The sequence below is a fragment of the Amaranthus tricolor genome, chromosome 3, assembly GCF_026212465.1.
Source record: "Amaranthus tricolor cultivar Red isolate AtriRed21 chromosome 3, ASM2621246v1, whole genome shotgun sequence".
In the NCBI taxonomy this organism is placed as follows: Eukaryota; Viridiplantae; Streptophyta; class Magnoliopsida; order Caryophyllales; family Amaranthaceae; genus Amaranthus; species Amaranthus tricolor.
This window is the reverse complement of record NC_080049.1, coordinates 30,797,847-30,816,698: the sequence shown is the minus strand read 5'-3', so window position 1 is coordinate 30,816,698 and position 18,852 is coordinate 30,797,847. Positions and strand designations below refer to the sequence as shown.

Below are 18,852 nucleotides of genomic sequence, written 5' to 3'. Positions count from 1 at the left end.
TCATAGTTTTGTTGTAAGATTTCATAGTTAAGATTTCTGGGTTTATTTTGGTTCATTTTCTGAAAAAATTTACTCATTTGTTTGATGCAGATCTTGTTGATTGAATGAATTCTGAGAAAATTTACTTATTTTTTGAGAAAATATAAAAGAATTTAAAAAATCAAATTTTGATTCCTTAGCTTGAACCAAACAGTCACAAAGGGAATCATTCAGCAGTTCATTCCGTTTCCTGAACACAACCAAACAACTAGGCTAAAATAGGGGAAACCATTCCTTTCTCCTTCATTCCCTTTCCTGATTCCATTCCGATTCCCTTGTGCGAACCAAACGGCCCCTTAGTAGTACTATGTACTTTATAAAGTTACAGATTTTCAGAAACCATTTAAAAGTTGGCAAGTGACCACGAACATAATTTGTATTACTACTTAATTTAAAAAGCTCTTTTTTTAAGTAAAATAGTTCTATTTTCAAGGAACAGAGTGAATATTTTTTGTTATTTACTTGTGATGTTACTCGAATGGTGTGCATATTAGCAAATGTTAGTACACATAATAAAGTTCGCATCACTTATAACTTCAATTTGAACTTATCATTAGTTGGAATTAGTTCGTATTAACTATACTCTAAATGTCTAACAAGTCAAGATAATATGAATCAAATTCATATTAGTCATAACTTCTTTTTTCAAAGTTGATTTAGCATTGAGATATTTTGGATTAAGTCTTGATATCAGGTTCTATTGAGTTAATTATATTTAGTTCAAATGAGATCTCGACTTAAAACTTTGAATTGTTTTCTCGAATAAATTTGATGTTCAAATTTTGATGTAGATATCGAGCACGAGTGATTCTCAAGATAGACGATAGTTGGATTCAAACACAAACTCTCTAACTAAAAGCAATCAAATTTTATTTGTGTAAGTTACGAGTCAACATCAATCTATATTTAAATTGACTTATTCAACCGTCTCAAATCTGAAAGCAAACCCTGATCACACCTGGCCTCAACCTTAGACTTGTGTACACCTCGATGTTATCCAAATTTTGAATATTGAATTAAATGTAAAAACTTGACACAAATTAAAAGCAAAAAGGGTATGATAACACATAATGATGATATATGGGGGAGTTAGCTTTAGTGATGAATGAAATGATTACAATTAGGACCATCTTGTGCTTAGAATTACAACAACTCGAAGTTCAAAAGTAAAGATTAGCCACTAATTTAATGACTAGTAAAGATAAGCACATAATTAAGACTATAATAATTCAAAAAATTCCACCATAAAATGTTGTTCGTGTACTTTACTCGTAGCATTTTTCTTTTTTTTTTTTTTAAAAAAAAAGAATATAATATACAATGTAATGATATGATATCATATAGAAACAGATACATGAGCATCAAGTGGACTGCTTTGTGCAATTTTTTTAAGATTTTCAATAATCATCACTAATTTTGTGTTTAGTCGATTCACGAAGAACTTTGGAAGCCATCCTGCTGGATCGAGCTGTTTCATGTCACCCCACACATCACAATATATTCATGTTAATGTTTTGATTTAAATATATAGTGATAAAAATTCTATTACTCTTGTTGATAAAACTAACAAAGAGATTATTTTCGACTGACTCTTAGTAGCAAATTTAATGAGAATTATCACATAAATAATAAGTATACATAATTTAATAATTCATTTTATTTAAGTCTATTACAATCCGAGATTAAAAAACTAAAACATTGACCCGACCCCATTGAAATAATGGACATAAATCATATTAGTGATAAATAAAAAATTGATAAAGTTGAACATATATGAGCATGAAACTTTATACGAGGTTTTCTTATCAAAATTACGCTAAAATTTCATTACTAATACTACTCCCTCTTATTCAGCTTAGGTGTTCCACTTTTTTGACACAATTCATCGAACACTCTTAGATTGTAGAGTATACTTAATGTTATAAGTTAAAACATAGTTATTTTGTATCTTATTTGATTCAATGTAAATTATATTAATATGCTTTTTATAGATTTTTATTACGCACAATTAAAAATATTTATAATCAAATTAGTATTTTGACAAGTGTACATAACAAAAGTGACACCTATGCTAAGAATAGAAGCGAGTATTTTTTTAACACCGTGTACCAAACAAGCCATAAAAGCAAACCACATTGCTGAGTTTTTGAGATTAAAATTTGAATTGGGCGTAACAATGAAATACTACCTTTGGTCTCTAATTGTTGCTATGTTTACTATAGCAATAGTGTTCACTAATTGATCTTATTTGACATATATTTCTCTATGTTTAATGTAAAATATAGTTAAATGAAATTTTGTTTGATTCATCTTAATGTATATTTACATAATATTAACTTTTAAATAATTATGTGATATAAAATTAAAAATTTTCATGATCGTAAAAAACAGAACCGTAATAATTATTAAAACCAGAGGAAGTATACCTGAACAACATAGGTGACCATGCAAGAATGATCATCAAGCTTCTCCACAACCCAGCCAGATTGCAACAATAAACCTCTAATGGTTTTATTTTGCTTAGGATATAATCCAGCAGCTATCTTTTTTGGAAGTGAAGCTACTGCAACAACCAATGTTCCATCATCCATTGTTTCACGTCGTTCATAAACAATGAATTCTCTGTTCTTGAACATCGCTCTCGACGCATCACCGAATCTCAACCGTATTATGCTTAGATTTTCATCTAAATCCTTAATGTATCTTGCCTCCACCAAGTCAGGATCCCATTGCTAAAAAACAGGAGTAGTCAAATAGGAAAATGAGTTGGTAATTCAACTGCCAAGAGCACCAGAAGAGCAAAAATACACGATAAGCTTTTAGGCCCTATTTATTTTTTAAAAAATTCTATAAGATGACCCGAAATTTTTGATTTTTTCATGTGGTGGACAAAAGTTTTTTTTAATTTGCTTGGTGACCCTAAGCTTTTAATTTTTCCACTTAGGCAAAATGTTACTGTTTTTGTTAAATTTACGTTATTATTAGCCATTATGACGACCTTTTTTTAATGAAAACAGACGTCACGATCACCCTTATAGACATATTTTTCAAAAAATTGTTCGAAATGAATACTTAATTTAACAAATAACTTAACTTTTTATCTACTAGACGGAAAAATTGAAAGCTCGGATTTACGATATGGATAAAAAAGTTTATCTACTACGTGGAAAAGTCATACTTAGGATTACTACGAGAAATTTACCTTATTCTTCAAACTTTTTTCAAAATATTAGGGCCTGATAACAAATCATTAAACTAAAGCAAAAGTGTAAACTAATGTTAATTTGTCCGCGGTTGGACACCTTACACGTGCTCAGAAGTCAGAACTACGCTTGGACAAGAGAAAGCTATAGAAACAAACCTTGGCAGCATCAATTGCATTAGCAACCGAAATGAACTGTTGGGGAGAAACTGATCGAAGTATCCAACGACTACGAAATATATGGAATGATCCTGAATGACGTTTAGATATTTCCATACCACCATCTAAACTAAGAATTTTCCACCCATCATTACCATTTCCATTCCTGCTCGAATCGGATGCCGATAGAAGCTCTTGTATACAATTCTCGCTAGCATATTGTACGTATCTTCGTAGCGAATCTTCGCTTATAGACCTTGTAGCAACAAGAAAAACAAACAAACTATTGAATCATCAAATGGGGAAACTGTGAAGAACAAATAAGAACGAGGGAAGTTACCATGAAGTGTTGTAAGGTGCTGGGCTGCTCATTGTATGATCAAAGAGGAGAGTATTCAGTAGTAAATATTTGAAGTTTAATTTAACATGATATGAGTGAGTTTAAGTTTAAGTTAAAGAAGATGCATAAATACCAAAATAGAAACAAGTTGGGGGGGGATAGGGAAGGTAATGGTGGTGGGGTTGAAGATTAGTTTTTGAGTGGCATCAACTTCTTAGAATATTATTTTTCTTTGAGGTGGGCCTAAATCATTTGATGCACATGCAATTGCCAGTGTCCAAAAAATAAAAATTCAGGAAAAAAATTATTGTATGATTAGATTAGAAACATCACTTAGCTCTATTTATTTGTGGTGTTTGGTTGATTATAGTAGTTGAATTGCATAGGGGTTGTTGAGGGTGTGCGAGGTAATGGATCGCACAGGCCCCTTTTTCTCCCGTATATGAAAAAAGAAAAAAAAAATGTTAAGTTTATTGATAAAATAAAAATATTTACTATAAATCAAGTGCAAAATAAAAGTTTTGCACAAGGCTCTTAAATTTTTTAAGAAGACTCTGCTAATTTGATTAGTTGATTTTATTAACTTGTTCGACTAGCTGATTTTGAACCCGCTGCTATAAACAACTTGTTCAAAACAACTTATTCTTTAACAATAAGTTGTTTCAACCAACTAATTTACCAAACATTAACATTGGATGGTTTGACCACCCAACCTTTTATTTGTATCAACATAAGCTAAAAATGCCCAATATTTATCAATTCAACATTAATTGGATTGTTAATCAAAGGCAGACCCAAAACTAGATTCCTTGAGAAAGATAAATAAAGAAAAAGAAAAGGGAAAGATTCCTTCTTAGTGAAAGAGCATAAAAAATGAGAAGATATAAGGAGGAAAAGAGCACATGGATTGCTGCTAATATTCAGAACAGAAACATCAGAGAGAGAAAGCAAGGATAAATGCAAAGCCAAAGAAGAGAAAGTGTTAGAAATAAACTCAAATCATTCATATAATTAAAAAAAAGACAGTAGTAGTAGTAGTATAAGTTAAACTCTTAAGCTAATTTGTTAGTACAAAGATGACAAAAGACCCAACAAAAGAAGCCATCAAAAGGTCCCAAAATCACGTGCCAAAGCTTGGAAATCAAAAAAGGACAGACAGAAACAGGCAATCTATCCCTTTGTAAGGCCTTGTTAGTTGTTATTTGTTAATGGAGAGAGTGTAATCACTAATCAGTACCATGTACTTTCTCGTATCATCCTTAACCTTATTTTTCTGCTCTCTGATTAAATTTCATGTCTTTTATACACAAGGACGCCATTAAGATTTCGAGGTTTTGGACTATCTGTGTCCCGATTCACATCCCCTTACAGGTATTTCATGTGCAAGGCCCTATCTTTTACTGCAACTGCTCATCCAATTTGCAGAACAAGCCATTACATTGGGAATGTTTGGCGAAATAACTTATTCGGTAATTTTAGCTTATTTTGATACAAATACAAGGTTGGGCGGTCAAACCAACCAATACTAGTAGCGGGTTTAAAATCAGCGGATCAAATCAACCACTATAATTAACTATCAGTCGTTTGTCAAACAACCCATTATAACTTATAAACAAAGCAAGTTTCAAATATATGCTTTTTATTTCTTTTAATTTTAATTGGTAGTAACTTGTCATAAATATTAACAAGTCATAATTAAGCATTCAAACCAATGCACATGAAATGTATCATAGCTAAAACATTAAAACTGATAATAAGAGAGCAGGCCAGAACAGTTAAATTACTTAGTTGCCTGCCTCAGAATGTAGGGATAATCTGCTTCTCTGAAACCATCCGAGTTCGGCTTTTGTTTATCGTCATAGTCTCCTAAAACCCTTGGTGGTAATCGACTTAGAAAGGAACTACGCCTTTGGTTTTTGATCATCCAAGAAGCCTTTAGCCTTCAAGCTATCGACTGTCTCCTGGATTGCTTCTTCGAGTGGTGTAAAGACTAGTCCGAGGTCGATCAATCTCTTGGATGCTTCTCTGCACTCCTCTAGACCGGGTTGAGTTTCTCCAGTAAACCTAACCATTTTAGTTAAAAAGCTCGGTTCGAAGACTCAAATATTAGCTTTTGAGGAATTATGAAGAGCTACACATTCTAAAGTACACAGTTATTTCGTAATGAAAAGAAATTTTCGGACAAATCCTAAACTGTCGGCACTTTCATAATCATTCAGAGTATTGTGAAACCATGAAGATTTTCAACAAAGATTGACAAAGATTAACTTGACACTAAAAAAGGCTCGTATTAATTCCAATTTGGAGAGCTACATCATCATACCCAGTATATCCTGCTCATAAAAAGCTATGATCAGGACTGAAAAGGACTAGATGACGGGAGAACATATCCTTATCGAAAGATCTAATAAGCTTGCGGCCAATGAAACCCTCGACATTTTGGAGAGATACAAAACACAATACGTACCAAATCAAAAGGATTAAGACAAAATGAAATTCACAAAGTCCAGAAAAGACCACTACTTTTGGCTCTTACTTCATAAGGAAAAGTTAACACTATGGGAAGAAGCTTCACCTAAAAAAGTCTACTGGTCTTTTCATATTCCTAATCAATGAAGTAAAAGACAATGCTAGAAGACTAAATCAACAGCAGTGAAGATTTCATATAGGAGGTAATAAAAAATTATTAGAAGCAGAAATACATGGTGAAAAGTTCATGAATAGTTTCCACAAGAAAAACAAAAAACTTTGAGTGCATCATCACTCATCATTAAGTCCAAACATTCCTTACCAAGTCAAATGAGTGCTTTTGATGAAAAGCATAAAACCACCACAATTTCAAAGATCTTTTTACTTTCCTAGATTTTTCTAAGTTGAAAGAAGGGTTGGAGTCAAAATTTTTTGGGGTAAAATTGACCACATTTCTCTAGTCCTCTATTGAAAGGAGTACGGATATAGATTGTCCGTCACCTTTCCTTGCCCAGACCCTGTTTTTGAACGGGTTATTGGGATGATGATGATGAAAGAAGGGTTAGAGCCTAAACTTTTTTTTTTTGGTAAAATTGACCATATTCCTCTAGTCTTCTCTTGAAAGGAGTACGGGTATGGATTGTCCGTCACCTTCCCTCACCTAAACCCTGTTTTTGGGCGGAATATTGGGATGATGATGAAAGAAGGGTTGGAGCCTTAGGGGTGGGATTTACAAAATTCCACATGGTCCCAAAAAGCTCTCCAGCTAGTTTGTTTTGTAATCATTTTCTTTGGGTGGTGGTGGTGTAGTGCAGAAGACGCAGAATTCTGGTGAGTAGTGGCTTACCGAAACGAAACAGTGTTGATCACAATAGAAAGATCCTAAAATTTCTGGAATCCCTAGAGTCAACAAAGCATAAATCAAATGCTGAAACACAAATTAAGCATAGATCATATGTTTGCCACTCAACATAAAATTTCACATTGTAATTTTAAGTTTTCGACTTTTTCACGTGGTAAACAAAATTTTTTCAATCCGCGTGGTGATCCCAAGCTTTCAATTATTTCATGTGGCAGACAAAATGTTAAGTTCTTAGTTAATTTAAATACTCAATGCGAATAGATTTTCAAAAAAGTGCCCTTTAAAGATGATCAGGGCGTTTGTATTTACGAAAAAAGTTGTTATGATGGATAATAACAAATAAGTTTGACAAAAACCTTAGCCTTTTGTCCACCAAGTGGAAAGGTTAAAAACTTAGAGTCACCACGCGGATTAGAAAAAAGGTTTGTCCACCACAAAAATTTTACTTGTTTTTAGAGGAAATAGGAGAGTTTGAAAAGGCAAGAAACATGCAAGGCAGAAGGATAACAGAGAACTCATGGAATGGAACTTTCCTGAAAGTGAAAAAAGTGTTGAACCGGGACCTTTCATTCATAAATTATGTTGTTAACTAAATACATTAAAATTTTGATTTCAAGTACTATAATTAAATAAAAACTCAGTGTAATTTCTAACTACATTAAAATTAATTTATAAAAATATATCAAAAATTAAATTCTCATCCCTAATGTTAAGGGAGAGAAAAGAAAGTATCGGGTTGATGGTTAATAATAGAGAAGCGTAAAAGTTTGAAGGATAGAAAAATTAAGAAAATGTTAATTAGTTTTAGAAATTAAAATGGTGATTCTTGATATTTCAATGGGTGAGAATTAATTGATGTAACCAAAAATGTTTGAGAGTTAAAGGGTTGATTTGAAAAGAGATAAAAGAAAGAACGAGAAAAAAATATACAACTACAACTAATAAAATTTGATCCTATAATTATTGATATGTAAAGTAAAACTTCAACTGCCTATTTAACCTTATTACTATCTTAATATGAGATTTCATATATAAGGCCTTCAGTTTTAGGGGCCTATGCAGTTAAGCACGCCGTACACCCTCAAAACCGGTCATGACTTTTCTATAATAACCATGTAACCAATAAAATATTATGATTTATGTATGAGATGAACACTCCTATTGCATGTAAGGGATTGTTTCTACAAATCAAGTTTCTGAAGTAAAAAAAATAGAAATAATGTTAAAAGTGTTGGGATGAGTTATCCCACATCGATAAATTGAAAATGGTGTGCACGCTTTATAAACTATTAGAGACCTTCTTCCCATAGCCATATGGTTTTGGGATGGTATATATCTCCTTGGCTTATGAAGTGTGTGCACTTGTGTCCTCCCGTTAATATGTTGGCATTCACAATAAGTCCAGCCTAATTTAACAAAAAGTAAAAGCAAGAAAGGAAAAGTAACAAAATAAATATATTCTCCACCTCTTTCATGAGTTTCAACAAGAACATAGCCTTTCATCAACATCAGAAGAACAGCCCAAAATTTATAGAGTTATTCTAAGAAGATCCAACACCCAAGCATTAGGGTCCCAACAGAAAGGGGATCAATGCCATGACATGCAAATCCAAATGTCCGATACCCAAGTTCAGTAGTTCTACCTTCAAAGATTTGTTCCTTACAGGTAGAACAATGACATAACATGCCAGTCCAGTACCCAAGTTCTACTTTCAATGATTTTCAATATTATGGAATTTTATAAGAAAATGAGCAAAATATTAACAGTTAAATTAAAAAATATACACATTTCAAAAGAGCAATAATAAATGAGAACCTTTTGAAAGTGGATAGAAGATAAGTGAAAATCTAGGCATTTAGCACATGGGAGAGTTGTATATAAACAAAGGAGAAATAAGAGGTATTACTTAAGAGAAGTCGTATTGCAAGTAGAACAAAAGAAACAATCAAAAGATTTTTCTTTTGAAGCCTCTTTCTAGCTTATTCCATCCAATTCCCATATGATAGAGTTAGGCTGGCAGTTCTTGTATTAGTGTAAAAACAAGGCCGCATCGCATTGCATCGGATGCATTATAAATGCTTTCAAAATAAATATACTGATATTTCCCGTGTTGTAAAGGTGGTAAAATTCGCATTTTGAGTCATATTAAGGGATTTATTATGGTTTCAGCCGATATTTAAGCATTACGATAACTGTACATCCCTGGAATGTATTAGGACAGTCAAAACTTAATAAGGTAACTAACGCTGGCATTTCAGCTGCCAAAAAAATGTATATGAACAAGTGAGAGGACTACAGTAATAGCACATACCCGACTGATTCCCAAATATATAAAACGCAACATGATAGCACATTAGCAATCTTAAGCAATTTAGGACACAAAATATTGACAAAATAAGAGATAATGGTTCCCAAATGCAAAACAAAAGAAAAAAAATGTAAGCATTTGAATCCATAACTGCCTAAGGGAGTCGAAAGATACCTGTGAATTGGATATTCAGGAAAGAGTTTGGCGACTTTGGCAGTGAAAGCACCAAACTGATAGATACCATTAGTGCAAAGGTACCTACCAGAAGCAGCAGGAGTTTCGAACAGCAGGATTTGAGCTCTTGCCACATCTTTAACATGGACAGCCCCAAGCCAATAGCATTCCTGAGTATCTTCTGATCCCTGAAGCAGCTGCAGCAATACAGCAGAACTTGCATTCAAGCCTGGCTGCAACATAGGACCAAGACATGTTGCAGGATTAATGGCTATCACATCTAAGTTGTGCTTTTGAGAGTATTCCCACGCTGCCTTCTCTGCCAGTGTTTTAGATACCGGGTACCATTTCTGTATGATTCAAACATAAATTCAAATCAATTTGCAATGAGCAAACTTACGATGATGAACATCAGCTTAAAGGGAAATCTCGCCACTTGATCATGTGAGTTACGTCCTCGCTAGGTCCTAAATGATTTTATTGATTGATGAAAACATAAGGAGTTCAAAAACTCATTACAAGATCTCTTGTTCTAACTTGTTCTAACTTCTAATCAATGCTCTCGTTCAAGCAATCCTTCACCAAACCTCAAAAGATCTCTAGGTGTAGGTTTGGATAACAATTTTGGAGAGAAAGGAAAGAGAGGGAAAGAGAAGGGAGGGAAGGGAAAGAAAGGGAAGAGAAATAAAAGGAAAATATCTCTTATTTGTATTAGAGGGAATGGAAGGGAAAAGAAGGGAGATAGGAGTTTTTTCTTCAAATTTTTTCAACTTTAGAGAGATTGGAACCTTAATAAAGTATCCATCAAATCCTTCCAATTTGCTCCCTGTTAGATTGTGTATTAACAGTTATTGTATTACAGTTATTTACATAGGTCAGTTATTGTATTAGTGGAGATTAGTGGGGATTAGTGGCCTTAGCAGTTACCTTAAGCTTTTCTGTATATATTATCATCATCATCATTGAATAAAAAAAGAGAAACAATAATCAGAAAAACACAGAGACTTCAATAAACAAAATTCTCGGTGTTTAACCGGAAATCATGGTATCAGAGCCGATGGTTCGATCAACAATTTAAAAATGGTAGGTTCGAAAAGAATGGCGTTCCTACCCTAATTGATTACTCCCACATGCGAACTTGACGGAGTTCGCAAGTGAGGGAGGGTGTTGGGATGAGTTATCCCACATCGATAAATTGAAAACGATGTGCACGCTTTATAAACTATAGAGACCTTCTTCCCATTGCCATATGGTTTTGGGATGGTATATATCTCCTTGGCTTATGAAGTGTGTGCACTTGTGTCTCCCCGTTAACGTTTTGGCATTTACAATAAGTCCAGCCTAATTTAACATGGTATCAGAGCGGCAACGATTCTGAATCGTTTTTGCAGCTTCATGATTTACCATTAACATACCTAAAACCCAAACATGGCAGACGAATCAAGAACTGTAGCACCAGACCAACCGGTCACAATGGGACAGTTGTTGCAACTGTTTAAACAGTTAAACCCCAACAAACCACCCACCGAAACCAGCACACATACCCTCCTAATCTCAGAGAAATTAACAAACCAAAATTACACAAAATGGTCCAGGCTGATGCACTTAGCCATTAGTGGACGAGATCGTCTCAATCACATCATCGACGACCCCCCGTCCACAACTGACCCAGTGTACAACGAATGGATCAGGAGCGACTCGGTTGTTATCTCGTGGATTCTGGAGAATATAGAGCCTGATCTAGTTAATCAGTATCTCGATTTCCCGACAGCCAAAACGTTGTGGCAAGGGATTGAGACACTCTACAGCAGTGGGAGAGATGGCCTGCAAATTTTCGATTTAACAGTCAAGGCAAATAAAATCCAGCAAGGAACAGACACAATCGAGGCATATTACAGCAAGCTTCTCGTGGTATGGAAGGAAATCGACAGAAGACAACCAAACCCAATGAAAGACCCAGGTGATATCATTGTTTATAATCAACTGATTCAAACAAACAGATTATACCAATTTTTAGCCGGAATCCATCAAACTTTTGATAAAGATAGGCGAGATCTCTTACTGTTAGATCCACTTCCCACAGTGGAGGAAGCGTATGCAAGTATTAGGAGGGAGGTATTAAGGCGGGGAATCATGAAAACGGAGCCCTCATCAGATCTAGAATCATCGGGCTCCGGTGGAGTCTTTACGGCCAAAGGAAAGACTTACCGGCGGGAAGATGACAAATCTCACCTCAAATGCACCTACTGTGGAGGAACAAGGCACACGCGAAGTGAGTGCTTCAAACTCGTTGGCTACCCTGAATGGTGGCCGGATCCGAAGAAAAAAGGGGAAAAAAGACAAACCCACTTCTCCGATCACAACCGGACCGGTAGAGCAGCAGTGGGATGTAGTACTGATGAACCCCCATCAATGGAGGAAAAAGGAAGACAAGGGGCAGCCATGAACAGTACAGGTATCGAAGGAGGAGGAAGAGCTCTCCTCTCAGACAGAAACGGCGCTCAGACAGGAGAAGGAAGATTAGGGTTAAGGAGAGGGGAGTGTGGAAATGGTGCCTCCCAACCCTTTATAAAGGGGAAGGGACGTGCCCTTTTGCCCAAATCCCACCCACATTCTTCCTGTCTTAATATGTCATCCTTTTGTGAGCAGGGTTGGATTTTCGATTGTGGGGCCACAGATACCATGTCATTCGACCCGAGTGATTTTTTAACTCATGACAATCCCAAGAAAAATATTATTAAAACCGCAAATGGGGAAGGGATAAAAGTGAGCGGAGCCGGAACTATTTCCTTCACAAATAACCTCACTTTTAAAAATTGTCTATTTGTACCTGATCTATCACATAAATTATTGTCAGTAAGTCAGCTTACGAGAGATCTTGATTGTACGGTTCTCATGAAACCTGATTGTTGTATTGTGCAGGATGCTCAGACAGGGAGAATTATTGGGCGTGGTATTGAGAGAGATGGATTGTACTATTTGGACGAGGAGACTCAAAAAGGCAAAGCGGCACTTGTTCGCGGGCCAGAGGAAAGGCAACTATGGCAACGGCGTCTGGGACATCCTTCTATAGGGTACTTAGAAAAACTTTTTCCTAATTTTGTAGGAATAAAACCTGAGTTTAAGTGTGAAACATGTATTCTTGCAAAAAGTCACAAACACTCATATTTTAACAGATTGAATAAAGTTGATGTGCCCTTCATGCTTGTTCATTCTGATGTGTGGGGCCCTGCTCCAGTTGTAGGACTACATGGTTTTTCGTACTTTATTACATTTATTGATGATTGTACTCGCATGAGTTGGATTTATTTTCTTAGACAGAAATCTGAAGTTTCTCGTGTGTTTATTGAGTTCTATAATATGATTTGTACCCAATTTCAAACCCAACCCCGCATACTCCAAACTGACAATGGTAGAGAATATATCAATTCTAACATGGACCTATTTTTTAAACAAAAAGGCCTCATACATCAAACATCCTGCCCTAACACACCCCAACAAAACGGAGTGGCAGAACGGAAAAATCGCACACTGCTTGAGATCACCCGTGCCATTATGCTTGACTCTCATGTTCCCACACATCTTTGGCCGGAAGCCGTTGCTACTGCTAATTATCTTACGAATAGGCTTCCCACAAAGAGTCTCCAATACCACACACCCCTAGCCACCCTCCAAACCCATTTCCCTATACCCTCTACACATATTCTCCCTCCTCGTATATTTGGGTGCACGGTTTTCGTTCATTGTCCAACAAGGGTACGAAACAAATTTGAACCAAGAGCAGTGAAATGTGTCTTTATTGGATATGGTCGCAATCAAAAGGGTTATCGGTGCTATGATCCCTTGACTAGGAAAATCTCTACCACGATGGATTGTGAGTTCTTCGAGAATGAGTAATACTATCCCCATCTTCGCCGTCAGGGGGAGAAGCATCATGACGACGATGATCTCAGTTGGTTAGTTAGTCCATGGTTGCCCAACCTTCACCCAAAAGATCAAGTTGACAATGCTACAGAGTCACCTCACCAAGATGGTCTCTCCACTACTCCTCTACCACCACTAATCCTGTCTGACCATCAGGTAAGTCATACAGCTCTTCTTGATCAAGTTGTTTCAGCAAGCACTAACAGTGATAATGTGATAGTTGATATTGATACTTCGACCGAGGAAATTGACACAGGCAACAGTGATAATGGGTTAGTTGATACTTTGACTGAGGAAGGTGCCACAGATACAATTGAAACAAGGGGTCATGATGTTCCATATATGTTACCTCCTCGTTCCACTCGAGGGGTTCCACCAAGAAGATATGATCCTGAATATGAAGTACAACAATCGAGATATCCCATTGAAAAGTCGTCCGGATCAGGAAATTTGTCACAGAGTGCCTTAGCATTTAAGGCAACTTTAGAAACAACCAAGAGCCCAGTCACAGTCGAAGAAGCCCTAATGTCTGCACATTGGAGAAAGGCGATGGAGGAAGAAATTAACGCTCTCAATAAGAATGGCACATGGGAGAAGTGTGTCTTACCGAACAAAAAGAAAGTCGTCGGATGTAGATGGGTATTTACGATCAAGTACAAGTCAGATGGCACAATTGAAAGGTACAAAGCTCGACTTGTGGCGAAAGGGTACACGCAGACGTATGGAGTTGATTACTCAGAAACCTTCTCTCCAGTTGCTAAGCTTGATACAATTCGAGTTCTGTTCAGCATTGCAGCAAACTTAGACTGGCCTCTTCATCAATTTGATGTTAAAAATGCGTTCCTACATGGAGATCTACAGGAGGAAGTATACATGGAAGCTCCACCAGGGTTTACATCAGGATTCTCGGAGAATGAGGGGTGCAGATTGAGGAAGGCTCTGTATGAGCTGAAACAATCCCCCAGAGCGTGGTTTGGAAGATTTACCTCTGCAATGAAGAAATTTGGCTACAGGCAAAGCAATTCAGATCACACCTTGTTCCTTAAACAAAGGGGAGGCAGAACAACATGCCTGATAATTTATGTTGATGATATGATCATCACCGGGGATGATAGAGACGAAATTTCAAATCTGAAGGAAAAACTGTTTCAAGAATTTGAGATGAAAGATCTGGGTAGGCTGAAGTACTTTCTAGGGATTGAGGTTCTTAGATCAAATAAAGGAATTTTCATATCCCAAAGGAAGTATGTTTTAGACCTGTTAACTGAAACAGGGATGCTGGACTGCAAGCCCATCGAGACACCAATGATGATGAACCATGGACTACAGATGATTGAAGGAGGAAAGTTGGCTGATCGCATGCAGTATCAACGCATGGTAGGGAAGTTAATCTACTTAGCTCACACAAGGCCAGATATCGCGTATGCAGTAGGAGTAGTCAGCCGGTTCATGCACAAGCCTCAGGTTCAGCATATGGATGCAGTTTATAGGATTCTCAGATACCTCAAAGGGTGCCCTGGTAAGGGAGTACTTTAGAAAAATGGACACCTTGAGCTTGTGGCATATACAGATGCAGATTGGGCAGGAGATAGAGATGATAGGAAGTCTACATCAGGCTACTTTACTTTAGTGGGAGGAAATCTAGTCACGTGGAGGAGCAAGAAGCAAAAGGTAGTTGCCATGTCTAGTGCAGAAGCTGAGTTCAGGGGTGTAGCAAAGGGAATCACAGAAGTCCTGTGGCTGAGAAAGTTACTAACTGAACTAGGATTCCCTCCTAAAAGGAGTTGCGAGCTGTATTGCGATAATCAAGCGGCTATCAATATTTCAGAAAATCCAGTTCAACATGATCGCACCAAACATGTAGAAGTAGACTAGCACTTTATAAAGGAGAAATTAGAAGCCCAAGTAATCAAGCTTCCGCATGTGAAGTCCAAGGATCAGCTAGCAGACATTCTTACGATGGCAGTTGGAACTCAGTTCTTTGAAGAGGTTTTATGCAAGTTGGGTGTTGGTGACCCTACGACCCAACTTGAGGGGGAGTGTTAGATTGTGTATTAACAGTTATTGTATTACAGTTATTTACATAGGTCAGTTATTGTATTAGTGGAGATTAGTGGGGATTAGTGGCCTTAGCAGTTACCTTAAGCTTTTCTGTATATATTATCATCATCATCATTGAATTAAAAAAGAGGAACAATAATCAGAAAAACATAGAAACTTCAATAAACAAAATTCTCGGTGTTTAACCGGAAATCACTCCCCTTCAAATCTCTTCCCTCCCATTTTGTTATCTAAACAAGAGATTTCTTCCTCCTTTTAAATCCTTCTCCTTTTTTCTTCATTTTCTTTCGTCCAAACACATTTTTAAAGTCTGTGTCTTTTACTACACAAAAAACCATGACTCTAACGCATCAATACAACACGATTTTATACTAAGTTAGCCAACTTACAACAATTACTCAGAATCCGCCATTGCTCCCATATCCCAACTAGGACACTAACGCGGCACAACTTAATATATTAAGGGGTCGCTTAATATTTAAAGGAGTAAATAAAGTCAAACTCAGAAAATAAAGTTAGTTAGATGGATGATTAAAGGAATTTAACTATTAGAGAGATGGAAGAATTCATTAGAAAGTAATGACAAAAGGAAAACATAGCAATTAGTTCCCTTATTATGTGGTATAAATTTAAGGGTAGGAGAATTCTTTACCTCCAAATGAGGGAACCCTTATTTTGTATTCATCTTTTTAAATTTAATCTTATTTTATCTCTATTATAATAATTTCAATTACTTGATTTGCATCTTTAATTACCTTTGTTATATTAGTTTGACTTTTTTATCCTCTTAAATATTTACTTTCAACTCAAACGACCCCTAAGGAGTATTGTGTTCAATTTAAGTTGCGTTCTCAAATAGAAATAAATAAGGTACAACATCATAACATTTCATTACTTCAATATTATGTATGTTCCATTTGGGTAGAATTTACGCGTTGGACATACGCAAACAGAAAACTAACCTATATAACGAAAAAGATTTTGTTTTATTATTCCCCCTAATTACAAAACCTTATTTGATAATTTATTTCAATAAGCATGTATGATTTAGTGACTCATTTTATTATAGCTTATCTTGAAGCTAAAAAAGTATAAATATGTGGCTCCATTAGAAACACAGTAAAAATAAATCAAATTGGGCAAAATAATTTAAATTTAGCTAAAACAAATTAAATTGAATAAAAGGTTGCGTATAAATTATTTCACAAAAATTAAGTTAATAAGCGAAGTAAATGTAGTTAATTTATTTAAGTTTTAGTAAAATAAGTAAAAGCTTTAAAAAAAAAAATTTACTTTTAGGCAATCTGAACTTGTTGAACCTGGGTTCGATTCTAGTAGTCCCTCCTAGTCTGCCCCTCCCCTTAGCCTACATGTACCCAAAAGAAAAACTACTACACCCTCCTTTCAATAAAATGTTTAATTTTTTAAAGAATTTTTCTATTTATATCATAATCTTCTGGACATAATTAATCTTAGTCGTCTAATTTTAATATTTTTTTAATACTTAAGGTCCCCATATATTTTTTCCGTAAATATTTTAATATTTTTACAATGCTTATAGTCTTCATATGTTTTCTACTAATTTTATTTGAACATTTTTTATGTTTGTGAATCCATATTTTTTTTATTAACTTTATTTTACATATGTTTTTTTAGTGCTTATGGTTATCATTTCTTCTCAATTAACTTTATCCTATAATAAAATAATATCTCAACTATTTAAAAGATTTAACCTTTTAAATTTCCGAAAATATTTCTTATAGAACATCAAATAGTAACAAATGGGAGTACTAAGTTAAGTTGCCTTCCATGCTTAATATTATTATAATGTAAAATTAAATTGAATTTATTGTCAATGCTAGCATATAATCAATCTTAAAATAGATGTTTGCACATACTTTATTAGCCAAAAAGATGACATTCAAAATAAATATGAAAATATGGCAATAGAAGGAAGAGCTGACTTATAAAGTACATTCTTTCGTGCTATCTTGAATTTATAGATATTGGGATGATTTGTTCTGCATCAATCAATTAAAAATAAAGTACATTCTTTATAACTTCTTCCTCTAATTGCTACTAACATTGCCCAGTCGAATTCAACTACTATCACTATCGGTCAGCACTCAATTCAGTTAAATTCAGCCTAAGAAAAAAACTCAAACAACCAAATAAATCAATCAATTGATAAACAAAGATTAAAATTAAGACTTCGTATAAGTTTCTCTACAAAGAAAAACCCAGAAAAATGAAGAGAGATGAAACCTGACGAGAACGACAGTAATCAACATCAGTCCAAGACGATTCGTCGACAGGTAAAAAAGGGGGCCAAGCAGGATTAGGAACCATAGCAGAGATTGAAGAAGTAATGACCACACGCTTCACCCCATGTCTTCTAGAAGCTTCTAGAACATTAAGCGTACCCTTCACAGCTGGGTCCACTAGCTCAGATTGCGGGTCCAAAGGGTCCTCAAGGGTACAAGGAGATGCGACATGGAAGACACCATGACACCCTTCGATTGCTCTCGAAACGGCGTCGTAATCGAGGAGGTTAGCGTGGAAGATTTTGAGGGATGAGGAAGGGGAAAGAGAGAGAAGATGAGAGGAAGAGGAATTGGGGAAGATAGAGCAGTGAATGGTGGTGTAACCGGATTGTAGGAGTGTTTTGACGAGCCATGTGCCTATGAAACCATTTGCTCCTGTTATGCACACGCCTGGTGTATTGTTGGCGGTGGTGGGGGGGATTGACGACATTTTTATTGAGGAATGAAAATGGAATGTTTAGGAGAACAAGTAAGCTTGACTAATGAAAAGAGAGATTTAGTAATAAAATAGTTTATACTTTAAATTTATTTTGATATAAATAGAAAATTAATTGCTCAAATTAGTTTATATTAATATTTGGTAAATTAGCTGAAAGAAACAATTTATTTGATAATTTTAGATTTAATGATGTATAATGTAAAATAAAATCTTTTAGATAGTGGAGATATTATTTTATTGAATAATAAATTTGATAGAGGACAAATAGGGATCATAAATATTAAAAAATTAGTGAAAAAATATAGAAACCACAACTAATAAAAAAAGTTTTTTATAAAGTTAGTTGAAAACATGTGGGAACCATAAAAAATATTAAAATAAATTAAGTGGATGATATGTAGAGACCATAACTATTATTAAAATATTAAAATGAGAATGAGCAAAAATTTGTGATATAAATAAAATAAATTATAAAAAAAACAAATAATTCACACAAAATAAAAATTAAAAACTTCTTTAAGGAACCAATGAAATATAAAAAGTGGTAAAA

General features: G+C 35.1%; 1 protein-coding gene across 7 annotated transcripts; it reads right to left on the bottom strand.

Annotated features, from left to right (window-relative positions):
• Positions 1-1,110: 1,110 nt before the first annotated feature.
• LOC130807660 (cinnamoyl-CoA reductase CAD2-like) lies at positions 1,111-18,352 on the bottom strand. Of its 7 annotated transcripts, XM_057672957.1 has the most exons (5): positions 17,805-18,350; positions 9,555-9,904; positions 3,401-3,656; positions 2,466-2,771; positions 1,111-1,507 (listed from the first exon to the last, which is right to left on the bottom strand). In XM_057672957.1, the coding sequence occupies exons 1-5, from the start codon at positions 18,291-18,293 to the stop codon at positions 1,376-1,378; spliced, it is 1,533 nt and encodes a 510-aa protein (XP_057528940.1). In that variant the 5' UTR covers positions 18,294-18,350; the 3' UTR covers positions 1,111-1,375. The 7 variants fall into 7 exon arrangements, 5 of the variants coding, with proteins under 5 accessions (XP_057528940.1, XP_057528945.1, XP_057528943.1 ...); XM_057672962.1 differs by lacking the exons at positions 9,555-9,904; positions 17,805-18,350 and adding an exon at positions 3,741-9,368; XM_057672960.1 differs by lacking the exons at positions 9,555-9,904; positions 17,805-18,350 and adding an exon at positions 5,525-9,368 and having other exon boundaries at positions 3,401-3,683.
• Positions 18,353-18,852: the final 500 nt, after the last annotated feature.

Bases quoted from the DNA above. Each gene is read 5' to 3' on its own strand.
- LOC130807660 (XM_057672957.1), bottom strand. From the start codon at position 18,293: ATGTCGTCAATCCCCCCCACCACCGCCAACAATACACCAGGCGTGTGC. The intron at 9,905-17,804 runs GTTTCATCTCTC...TGAATCATACAG, and splicing joins ATTACTGTCGTTCTCGTCAG to AAATGGTACCCGGTATCTAA. The intron at 1,508-2,465 runs GTATACTTCCTC...GACATGAAACAG, and splicing joins TGGTCACCTATGTTGTTCAG to CTCGATCCAGCAGGATGGCT.